Source organism: Chanodichthys erythropterus, chromosome 17, assembly GCF_024489055.1.
Source record: "Chanodichthys erythropterus isolate Z2021 chromosome 17, ASM2448905v1, whole genome shotgun sequence".
Classification (NCBI taxonomy): Eukaryota; Metazoa; Chordata; class Actinopteri; order Cypriniformes; family Xenocyprididae; genus Chanodichthys; species Chanodichthys erythropterus.
In genome coordinates this window covers 18,031,390-18,044,272 of record NC_090237.1, presented here as the reverse complement: position 1 = coordinate 18,044,272, position 12,883 = coordinate 18,031,390, and the positions used below count along the sequence as shown (strand labels likewise).

The window sequence follows — 12,883 nt, the reverse complement described above, 5'->3', positions numbered from 1 at the left end:
GAAAACAAGTCGCGTTGCTTCTCAAGTAAATTATCTCGATGTTTGTACTGGAAAACGAGATAAAATACTGAGTGAGAAAATGTTCTGCGGTGTACAGTATCATGTAGTTGACACCTGGAGCGTATGTGAGATGTTTCTAGAAGAAAATATCTTTTTACGGAGTTTACATGATGTATCTGTAGTGCTCTAGCTGGCATAGACACTCTTGTTCGATGACTGTCACGTGAATCATTGGGAATCTGACAGCAGTGCCTTTAACATTGTCAATCTGGAGTCCTGTTCAATGCTGCACAGACGCCCCCTATTGTCCTTATGTTGCAACTGCACTCTAAGTTATTTACTAACAAAGCCACCAGCTTATATCCAGCTCAGTGGTGTATGAATTCAATTTGTGCTGAGGGGTATCATATTAGATAGCCATCAGCTTCCGAATGTATTCCAACACATTCAAATGCCTTCATCTTGCCACTGGTGATAAATGTCCATTATATGTGCAGTCAGTACAAGGTTATTTTTGCATGTAGCAGATGTCATGAGTGTTAAAATTACATGCACAATGCAGATGTGTGTGTGTGTGTAACAAATGCATCTCACAGAGGATTTATGTGTGTGTTTTTGTGACTAATAATGTTCCTGTGCAATTGGAAGGTGGATGGATGTCACCTCGTGTTCCTTAAATGAACATTATTAGGCTTCAGGACAGTTGTAAGAGTCTGAGAGATGGCGAAGGATGCATGGACGGGAAGATGTCTGTATTGAGCCGCACTGACCCCTACACGGAGATTTGATTTAAAACTAACACTGTGATCCCTGTCATTTGTCCCAATAAGAGCAAACCAGGTTTACAAATCACACTAGCATTATGTTGCGCAAGAGTCCCTGCATTTGTTTTGCTTCTCTAAGCGTGTGAGAGAAAACACACTGAACTTTTTTTATTTTGGTTGTCAGTTGTGTGTATTTACACTCTGTACACATTCTTAGATGAATTGATGTGGCTGTTTTTCGCATAGATGGATGATTCCTGTTTCAGTGGTAACTTTTTTTAAAATATGTTCTTTTAAATTTCTGGGACCATGTACAGTTATGTATATGTTGGGGCAACTTTTCAGACCTCCTTCCACACTGATATTATATATGCGCGTATATATAGTGTGTTTTCCCTATGGAGAAAGTTTAAGTTGTATATAGCCTGTACATTTGGGGCTGCGCATAGACCTACAGTAACTGTCCATTATGTTATATGAGAAGCAAAAATAAACGAAAGAACAAATGTTAAATAAAAATAAATAAATCTTGATGCATTTACTGGTTTTGTGGACACAAAATAATTAGACAGTCAAATAGTGAACTTAAAGGGATAGTTTACCCAAAAATTAAAATCATTATTTCCAAACCTGCATGATGTTCTTTCTTCAGTGGAAAATATAAGAATATATTTTTGAAGTACATTAAAAGCCAAAACAACTTTGGAGCCCTTTGACTTCCAACTTTGAAAGATTTCTCAAAATAACTTTTATGTTCCACAGATGAAAGAAAGTCATACCAGGTTTGTAATGACATGACAGTGAGTAAATGATGACAGAATTTTTGTGTGAGCTATCCCTTTAAATTTGTACAATATTTTGTAAACCTCCTTTTAAAGATGCTAAAGAGGATCTTTTTGTCGACTGAGAAACCAAAGACTGTTACTGAGTTTTTGAGTTTTTACATGCGTAAGAACAGCCGCCCTCCTTCACAGTTCATTTCGAGGAAACTCCTCCCAAAACTCGTGCACAAGTATTGGAACACGAGTGTTTACCACCGGCATTAGCTGTGTCGTGTTAGTGGATTCATTATGTCAGACTCACCGCAGGTAACTCATAATCTGCAGTTGTTACTCCTGTCTCCTGACAAAAACATTGCATGCGGCGCCTGTGGAGTGTGGAAAGTTACTGGAGCGCGCAGCCGCTCTCACAAGGAACGTCATGACAGTGATTGACAAGCCAGAGGGCCAATCGTTTACGTGACGATCATGATGTTTTTAAGGCCCTACCTCATGCACAGATGATGTATATTAATATTATTACTTTCAGTGCACCTAATAAATAGTCTTTATCAGTTAGTAAAGACAGTTTCAAGTAATATTGCAAAAATGTATAAAACAAAATATCCTCTTTAGCACCTTTAACTAACTACAGCTGTTTGAGGAAAGCCATATTGTTTACATGAAAAAGAAAATGTTAAACTATCTTGTATCACCATCCACTTGTATGGAGGGGAGCAACTCTGACTTTCTGCTAACATCTCATATAGAAGAAAGAAAGTCATACAAGTTTGGAATGGTGCGAGGGTGAGTAAATAATGACAGTTTCATTTTGGGGTGAACTATCCCTTTAAATTTTGTTCCGTTCACGTGCATCTGTACTAATCAGACTGTCGAGTTGTATGTACAATAAAACAAAATAGCCCTCTAATATGGTGTGGCTCAGAGTAGAAAAAATAAAAAGGTAAGTGTAATTTTATTTGTCCCAAATATGTGTGACTTACAACTTTATCTCAGAATTACCTTTTTATTTTTTACGTTGAGGTGGAAATGGTCTTCCAAATGGTTTTTACGTACCGTAGGCTACATGAAATAGTTTTGATAAACACTTAACTTTTTATCTAAAAATTACACAAGTAAAAAAACTGGAAGGGAAAACAAACAGAAGCGTTTTGTGGTGAGCAAGATGAGGAGCGTTAGCATCTGGGAATAGAATGCGTTCTGGCAAAGTATAAATGCCATAAGATGACAAAGCAAAACCACATCATTCATTAAGATTTTTATCTTAATGATTATCCAACAGAGAAAGTTTGGCTGAAATCAAGATGAATAAAAGGTTCACAAAGTCCTCTCTGTCTGAATCAGTCAACATGTGATGCAATGCACTTGAAAAAGGAGAGTTGATTCATGCATTCAAAACCTTGGCAGGTCCATATTAGGGTGGAGATTAATCCTGCCCATCTCAACCAAACCATGTGGATAGTAGTCCAGGGTAAATCACAAGAATATGGATAGTTAAAGAAGCCCAGTAGCTAACAAATACATACTTTTTAAATGAAAGCGTTAGTTCACCTAAAAATTTAATTTCTGAACTTTTACTGAATTTTCTAAACTTATTTTCAACAAATCATCAACATCTAAACCTCTGGTAATTCTCAATAAGAGCTTCTGTAGGCGTGTAACAGAAATAAAGTCAGTCTGGTTAGTAATAAGTGAAGCGGTTTGTGGAGATGTTTGATCAGATCTTGAGAGATTTAATGTCTTTCATCTTCAGTTCATCGAAGGCTGTGGCTGAAGTTGTAGTTCTTGTTGTTCTTGTCTCTGTCCTTCAGTGATTCTGCTCTTTATCACCTAATTATCTTATTAACTCCAGCATGTTTCTATGTTACATTTAACAGCCTGTAGTGTGCACACTGAGCAGTGTTCATTTCATCTGGGCTAACACATGTGGGGCCTCCATGGAAACTGTGGACAAAACCGGCTGGGCCCCAGTTAGACGGCCCAGGTGACACCCATCTGGACCCCACATATCTGTGCTGGCTGGGTCACTGAAATCTCGTAATGAAACAAAACTGACAGTCATTGAGATCTCCTAAAGGAACAAAACTGACCATCATTGAAATCTCATAACCGAATAAAACCAACCATCATCGAGATCTCACAATTGAACAAAACTGACCATCATAGAAATCTCGTAAAAGAAAAAAAACAACTGTCAATAAAATCTTGTTAAGGAACAAAGTCGAACGTCATTACAACCTCGTTAGGGAACAAAAACGAGTGACCTTGACATCTCGTGATGGGAAAAAAACAGCCATTATTAAAATTGAAATCTCACACACACACACACACACGGTAAAAAAAATGGTGCCTTTGGATGGCTCTGAATTGTTTAAGCATTATTTCTCTGTAAATGAGTTCCAAATGACACTTCCCAGATAGCAAGTTTTTGCCGACCCAAATCCAGCCCACATCTGCCACATGTGGTATGATGATCTGGGCCATATGTGCATGGAATGATGGCACTTGGGTGGACCGCTGTTTGCCAGATCTGAGCCACAAGCAGGCCATAGCAATGCCACATGTAGGCCAAGAGCAAAATAAATAAACCAGAACTGGACCTAATCTGAGCCACAAAATTTTAATATATTATTTATAGAATCATCTCAGCATTAACAAGCAGAATCACTGTAGGAAAGAATAGAACATAAAAAAAGAGAGACATACAGTAACACAAGAGCTACAACTGACTTCAGCCACAGCCTTAGATGAAATCAACTGAAGAGAAAAGAAGACATTAAATCTGTGAAGATCTCAGCAGAGGAGGATTAAACAACTCCACAAACAGCATTACCAGCTTCACTTATTACTAACCAGACTGACTTTATTTCTGTCATTCATCTACAGAAGTTCTTATTGAGAATTAACAGAAGATTAAAGCTCACGTTTGTTTCATTTGAAGTCACCATAATGGTGATTGGTGTTTCCATTAGTTGGGCTCTTAACTCTTATACTATATTTGTCTTTTTTGTTTGCTGTGATAATGTGTTTGTCAAACTCATATGCAGTAGCAAAAAAGCTGAAATGAGATCAGATGAGGATTTTTAGCTATTGGTGGTTTTATAATCATGATGGCCTGAATCACTGATCTCATTTGAATATACTAATTGTGTTTTGCCATTAATATGTTCAAATTACATTTTAAATGTTTTACTGCAATATGAGACCATGTTGTATTTCAGAAATCAGAAGATTGAAGATAAAAGCCAAATGTAGAAAATAATAAACTACAATGACAAACAGATATGAGCAATTAGCGCGTGACACCTATCCCGTTAACTTTTATTTATGTGCTACATAAAATAAGAGACCAACCAGACCAATCTTGCTCATGAGTCAAGTGTATTAAAGTTACACAGAACATTCATTATTCAATACGACACCAATATCTGAGGGTCAAACAGCTGGAACCAGAGGATAAAAAATACAGTCCATCACACAAAGCACAGTCTTGGTTTATCATCAGTTAGGACCATACGCATTGCTCAGTCTTTGTTGAAAATGTATAGAGAAAACAGTACTTAAATGGCAGCAGAGTTCAATCCTAATAGAGCTTTGTCAATGTTTGAAGTAAAACGTTGTTTAGCAACAGGTAACAGTCAAGTAGTAAATGGAAATCAACTCTTAGTTCCAATCTTCTCAGATATTTAAGCCCCCAGGTAATCCATATACGCTCAGAAACAAAAACCCTCTATAAACATAATTCAAACAAACAAACCATAACCATGTGCTATGAACATGAATTGTTAACAAACCAAAAAAAATTACTCTAAAGTACTCTAAAGTTCTTCAACCAGAGTAAAAAGAGCACAATCACCATGAGGCAAGCCTCTTTGCAGATAGAGAATCAACTTCCTATTTCTTCTTCTTCTTCGTTCTCTTAAATAGGTCAACTCATACACCTCAAATAAAGCACTCCCTAATGCTCAGGTGTGTAATAACAGTAAATCAACTGGATTTAAATCAACAGGAAAACTGTTACAAGCGTATGAATCTCAACAATGGTGACACCAAAATATTCAGATAAACTCTTGACATCACAAAAACCACAGCAAAAAATAAAAGCACAAAGTTAACACATTTTGCTCATAAAAAGCTCAGTCATTAGCTCAGTAAATTAAGCCTTTTGAACAAGCGCGAAAGCTTACTTGAATCAGAGCTCTGGTGTGACTGTGCGCAGTGCGTTACAATACAGAGTTCTGATTGGTCAATTGTTGTTTTTTATAGTTTGTTAATTATCATACAGAGAATTTTAAAAATTCGTTTACATGATAAGATTTATAAAATATACATAACACTGTTAATCTATGGGGGATGGTGGCTTTACAGAGGGGATGCTTTTTGTCATTTTTTTTTTCAACAAGGGGGATGCCATCCTCCCCCAGCATACCATTATATTCAGTATCAATGCAGCAATAGAAATGTCTGTTTTATATTCTCACATCTAAGATGTAAGATTTCACTTCATTTTAGTAATTAACATAAACCCATCCACTTAATAAACTGGTTGACAATTTTTTTTTTTTTTTTTTTATTAAGGTTTACATTTCACAAAGTGCTTCTCTGTACAATAAATATGAACAACCAATCCACATGGGACAACAATGAGATAATATATCTGTTTAAACAAATAAAATGTCATGAGATAAGAACATTCACGTCATATTCTTCACAACAATTACAGTTTATTCATTGTCACATTTGATCTATCATCATTAAGTACTATTAAAATATAATATATATATAAATGACAAACAACTGTAAAAAGTTCTAGTGTGTTTTTACCATGGAATTATCAAAACTACATCTTAACACTGTTTATGACAACACATGCTGACTGTCTTTCATTCATCTGGTTTTTGATTTGATCTTGCTCTACTTGTGCACAGCTCATCTCATCCACATAGCCTTCAATGCTGTTATCAAAGTCCGCAGCATGATTGTCGCAACCTTCCTCGTCAGACGCTGGGTCAAGATCTCGGGTCAGTGTAGGGACAGTGTTAAACATTATGAATCCAATGAGGATCACCACCAGTGACACGATATACAGTCCTGAGAACTGAGGAAGAGCAGATAAGGTAAGAATGGACTGAAATGTCAGTCATAAAATCTACTTATTTTTATTCAACATTGATGGACTGTGAAAAAAGTACTCTGAATTACTAAGATCTTTTTTATGAGGAAGGTTAAAGAATATGCAGAGGACATAGGGCATTTACAAAACCTTCACACATTAACGAAATATAAAGCTCCAGGTCACAATGACCTGGAATGTTTGAGATAAGAATACAAGGACACATCCAGATACTTCTGCCACTTATGCTGTTAGGATTAAAGAGAATAATTTTGTCAAATAATTTTGATACCTTATCCAAGTTTTGTGTTTTGTTCTTCCGTCATACTGAAAATATTTTAAAAAATATATATATACAATATTATTCTCATACTTTGATGGTTTAATCAAACTTGTATAGGGTCATTAAAAACAAATCCACAAGCCAATCCTCTCAGGACTGTGTGTGTAAATAAATGAAGGGATTTACTCACGGTGTATTGGAACAAAAAGAGCCCACAAAACAGGCTGAAGAGGTCTCCAGTGAGTAAGGAAAGATTAACCGCTGTGGCGCTGGTCATCTTTATCACCACAGGCATGAAGCTATAGAAGCCATACATACAGAGCGCATATCCAGCCAAGAGAAGAGCTGAGGAGAGAACCCAAAAATCAAACCTCAGACGAGGTCATTGACAAAAATTTTCATTTCACATTGCAGTACTTTACCAATTTCCCATGTCCACTGAATTTTTGACACTTCGTTGTGTTCGAGAATCCCTCTGCAAGTGACAAAATACAACAGTGCAGATGATGTAGCATTGACATTTAGCAACCGGTCTATTGTTTTCTTGCAGTTCGTCAAGACATCTTACAGTTGTATTGCACTGATTATTGACCCGAAGAGGCCGATCATTCCCAGAAATTCCACCCTGCTCAGATTCTTTACCGTGTATTCCTGGCACACATTAGAGATGGCATACAGAGTGGCACTGACTAGAACCAGACCATCACCAAGGAGAATGTCACTAGCTGTTGACACAGGAATAAATAATGGGCACGGTTTCATTTATGTTAGAATTTATGCTAAATTATATTCTGGAGAAGTGGCTTGCTCCTCACTAGATCCCTGTTCCTGGCCAGCGAGGATGTCTGCTCCCACCATGGCTCCCACCCCAGACAGACATATACACACAGCTACATAGTGAATGATCCTATAACGAGTCTTCAAGAAGAACCAGGACAATATCATCAAAACCGGGATAATAAAGCAGTCCAGCAGCTGAAATGCAGTCAGAAAGGTCAGTTAGTCAAACAACAACTTGCTTTTAGGAATTTTAATCAGATTCTGCTTTTGTCGATGTGTTACAAGTGACACATCTTGGAATTCAGAATTCTGTAAATTACACTAAAAACTGCTGGGTTAAAAACAACCCAGGTTGGGTTAAATATGAACAAACCCAGTGTTGTTTTGACTCAGTGATTGGGTTAAATGTTTGACCAACCTCCCAGCCAGCACAGATATGTGGGGCATAGATGGGTGTCACCTGGGCTGTCTAACTGGGGCCCAGCCGGTTTTGTCCACAGTTTCCATGGAGGCCCCACATGGGTTTTCCCAGATGAAATGAACACTGCTCAGTGTGCACACTACAGGCTGTTAAATGTAACACAGAAACATGCTGGAGTTAATGAGATAATAAGGTGATAACGAGCAGAATCACTGAAGGACAGAGGAACAACAAGAACTACGACTTCAGCCACAGCCTTCAATGAAATCTACTGAAGATAAAAGACATTAAATCTCTCAAGATCTGATCAAACATCTCCACAAACAGCATTACCAGCTTCACTTATTACTAACCAGACTGACTTTATTTCTGACATATATCTACAGAAGTTGTTATTGAGAATGTTGATGATTTGTTGAAAATAAATTGGGTTTGATGTCACCATGATCGAGGTCAGTACTTACTTAAGTTAGGCAGTTTGACTTGATTTTTAATGTTGGTTTTTCTCTGGCTGCTCTTGATGTTTATTGTGGCAAGAAATGCAAGAGACAATGTGTTTAGCTGTTGTCAGCTGTTTGATAAGAATATAATTGTCATCATGTAGCGGCTTTATTCACTGATCTATTGACTGAGCTTTATATGAAAAAAATGATTATCTTTGTGCTGGTTCTCTTCTAGAATAACAAAACAGTTAAATAAATCAGATCAAAATAATTAATCTGACAAAAACATTGTACACTAAACACTTTAAAACACCCCAAAGACTTATTCACACACAGAGATCAAGAATCAGCGTATGAATCTCAACAATGGTGACATGCTTCATGCTGCAATGCATTCTGGGTGCCTCAGAAAACTCATCCATGGCTCCCAGAATGCATTGCGGCATTAAGCATGTCACCATACGCTGATTCTTGATGTCTGTGTGTAAGTAAATCTTGTAGGAGGTTTGAAGTGTTTAGTGAACAATATGTTTTTCCAATTAAAGCAGTTTTTTTAAATTCTAGAATTCACTAGATCAGTGATTTAAACCCCTAAATGATGATTACATTCTCATCTAGCAGCTAACCACATTGTCTCTTGTTTTTCTTGGCATAACAAACAACTATAACAACCAGAGAAACACTAAAAAAAAAGTCGTCAAACTGCCTAACTGAAGTAAGCGCTGACCTCGATCATGGTGACATCAAACCAAACTTATTTTAAACAAACCATCAACATCTAAACCTCTGGTAATTCTCATTAACAACTTCTGTAGATATATGTCAGAGATAAAGTCAATCTGGTTAGTAATAAGTGAAGCTGGTAATGCTGTTTGTGGAGATGTTTAATCAGATCTTGAGAGATTTAATGTCTTTTATCTTCAGTTGATTTCATCGAAGGCTGTGGCTGAAGTTGTAGTTCTTGTTGTTCCTCTGTCCTTCACTGAGTCTGCTCGTTATCACTTAATTATCTCATTAACTCCAGCATGTTTCTGTGTTACATTTAACAGCCTGTAGTGTGCACACTGAGCAGTGTTCATTTCATCTGGGCTAACCCATGTGGGGCCTCCATGGAAACTGTGGACAAAACCGGCTGGGCCCCAGTTAGACAGCCCAGGTGATACCCATCTATGCCCCACATATCTATTCTGACTGGGCTGCTGGGCAGTTTTATTTAACTCAACTATTGTTTAAAAAAATACTATATGGCTTGTTTAAAATGAACCCAAAATTGGTTGGAAATTAAAAATCAGACATAATTACTAGAGGCAACATTAATAATCAAAAGATGAACATTTATTAATAAGCAATTGAATTAATGTTTATTTAATTATTATTTATTAAACATTAATAAATGTTAATTTCCAACCTAGTTTGGGTTCATTTTAAGTGAACAATTTAGTCATTTTTAAACAATAGTTGAGTTAAATAAAACTACCCAGCAGGTTGGGTCAAAACAACCCAATTACTGGGTTTGTCCATTTTTAACCGAGCATTTTTTAGTGTATTTAAGTGTTTTTTATTGAAAAAAAAAAAAAAAAAAAAACTTTAAGCAAAGATGCATAAAATTGATAAAAACTAATATAGTATAGACATTTTTTTCAAAAATAATATTAATAAAATAATAATATTTCACAACATTACTGTTTATACTGTATTTTTGACCAAATGAATGCAGTCTTGGTGAGCATAAGAGACTTCTTTAAAAAAAAAAAATTAAAATCTTGACCGACCCCAAACTTTTGAATGGTAGTTTATGTAAACACACTGTATATCATCACATTTTGAAAAATCTGTCACCTGTATGCTAGTTAATGTGGTGTACTGGTACGCCTTCACCACTGCGTAATTCGCCTCCACATCTGTCAGACCCAACAATAGATACTTCCACCATTTATTCTTTAATATCTGCAAAATATTGCCATCACCTACATTAAAAGAAAGGCATCTTGAATATTACATGCAGTAGTAGATATTCAAAAAATATATATAAATCGTTGACCAAGAATGAAACTCAACAACTAAAATAATTACTGATGGATTCGTGATCAAATACCTCTTCTGAAAATCAGTGCCATGGTGTAAGTAATGCCAAGGAGGGTGTAATTAATAAAGCTTTGCAGCATGGGTGTGTCAAGGTAATAAATGGATGCCAGATACTGAGATGTTACAGCAGTCCCACAGATCAGTACTGAGAGGCCTTGACCCATCAGCAGAGTTTTGAACAGTTGCCTGCAATGAACATTTGCTTGAATAACACCGTTTGATGAAGGTTTTGAGACCGGTCATTCATGCACTATTAATCAATCCTCTAAAACATCTGGCATTCTAGTGGTCACATACATATACTCATTCAAAATATGAATAAATAATATAATAGTGTATAAATGATACTAAAATAACACTGAAACCTGATGATCATGTTATACAGCATGACATGAGAATGATCCAGAAAAAAAAAAAAGATTTTCAATTAGCCTCAGACTTACTGTACTTACACCTCTGCATGTAAGCTTGCATCCACTCACCATGTGAAAATATCCCTCCATTTAGGCAGTCCCTCTCTTATTTTATAGCAGAGAGTGTCCAGCTGCTCCCGAGGCATCTTGTGTCTCCTCTGTGGAGCTTTGAGACAGAATCTCAGTGAATAATACCATCAATCATTTACAGTTTAGGAAACAAAGTACACAGCTGTATGGATCACTGTGGGCTGATGTTGAACTTTAAGCTTAGGTGCTGGGAGGAATTAGCGGACAATAGTTCAGATTACAAACAGTTAACCTTTTTAGACTCTGATTATCTTCCCGAGACGCCAATGAGGGTAATTGCCCTGGAGTGAGAAGGACATGTGACCTGCAGAGGTTTAATAGCTGCCGTTGACGTTAGCCATTGACTTCCATAGGATTTTTTTTTCCTTCTTTGGATATCAATGGGTGCCGTCAACTGTCTGCCCTGCAAACAAGCCTCCACTGGCCCTTTATGGGCCCCCAGCGCAGGGCCCCTGAGAATTTGCTCATTGGCAAAACGTTGGCCCCATACTGGCCCTGCATGGGCAGCCTTCACCCAGCCCCCAGGAAGCCCTGGGCCCGCACTATTAATCTACAACAATGAATCTTGCAGCACAGGGTGCCACACATTTACCATTAATGAAAATAACAGCTAATGATCATTAAAAAAAGAAATGGTCAATGACTGTTTAATCAAAACATATCTTGCAAGTTTTGCTGTAACATATGAGGTTCAGAAACACACAATTACAGTAGCTAAAAAAACATAAAAATTAAGAAAACAAGGGTCAAGATCCCAACTAATGCAAATGCTCACCTACATAACGGTGACTTCAAAATGTACAATTTTCAATAAAACATCAACATCTAAAAGTTTTGTACGAAAGAAATAGTCAAACTGGATTGTAATAAGTAAAGATGCTGAGATCTAGACAGATCTGTTAGCATTTAATGTTCTGCTGCTGGTCATGTGACAGTGTTTTCAGCTTATTTAAATAAGGAGATTTTACTTTACTGCCAAGTCATTTGACCGTTTTATCATCCAACTGTTTTGTTATTGTATTAATTACCAGAGGTGGGAAGTCCAGGGGCCTGTTTCATAAAACAAGCTTACCAAATAAGCTAGGCTTGTTAGACTTACTGAAATAAACCTGGATTATTTGGTAAACTTGTTTTATGAAAGAGAGTAAAAGTCCTGCCATATTTTTATTCCACCCACTGAAGCATTAATTAGATAAATAAGTGTTTAATTGAGTGATGATTGACCATTATTGAAGACACCTGATGATAACAAGCAGAATCACCAAAGGAGAAAATCACTATTTTTAAGTTACCATCATCGAGGTCAGGGTGTGTTTTAGTTGAGCTCTTGACCCTTTACTTTTTTAATATTCTTTTTTCCGTGAGCCTACACTGCTCTGATTGGTCAGATGGCCCAAGCCTTTGCGAATGGTTTAGGTGACAGGTTCCCCGGTAGAAATTTTATGTTCCCAGAACATTCTCAGTTCATCCCCACTGGTGTTAAGGACGTTGTCTGGTAATTGCCAATATGCTCAGAGATGGTCACGATGTGGAGTTCTTTTAATGGTTGGGGGACGTTCTGGGAATTTTTAGAGGGCTATTACTGTAGGATGTTCTGTTAACTTCCCAAATGTCCTCTTTGTAACGTTCTTGCGCGACCATAAAATAACCAAAGTATAACGTCCCACTAAACTCATATCGTTAACGTTATTAAATGACCAACAGAGGATCAT

General features: G+C 36.9%; 1 protein-coding gene across 1 annotated transcript; it reads right to left on the bottom strand.

Moving 5' to 3' along the window:
• Positions 1–6,146: 6,146 nt before the first annotated feature.
• On the bottom strand, positions 6,147–11,233 carry slc35f2l (info solute carrier family 35 member F2, like). The gene is made up of 8 exons (XM_067365950.1): positions 11,151–11,233; positions 10,679–10,854; positions 10,423–10,550; positions 7,755–7,914; positions 7,508–7,664; positions 7,362–7,414; positions 7,130–7,284; positions 6,147–6,641 (listed from the first exon to the last, which is right to left on the bottom strand). The coding sequence occupies exons 1-8, from the start codon at positions 11,225–11,227 to the stop codon at positions 6,384–6,386; spliced, it is 1,164 nt and encodes a 387-aa protein (XP_067222051.1). The 5' UTR covers positions 11,228–11,233; the 3' UTR covers positions 6,147–6,383.
• Positions 11,234–12,883: the final 1,650 nt, after the last annotated feature.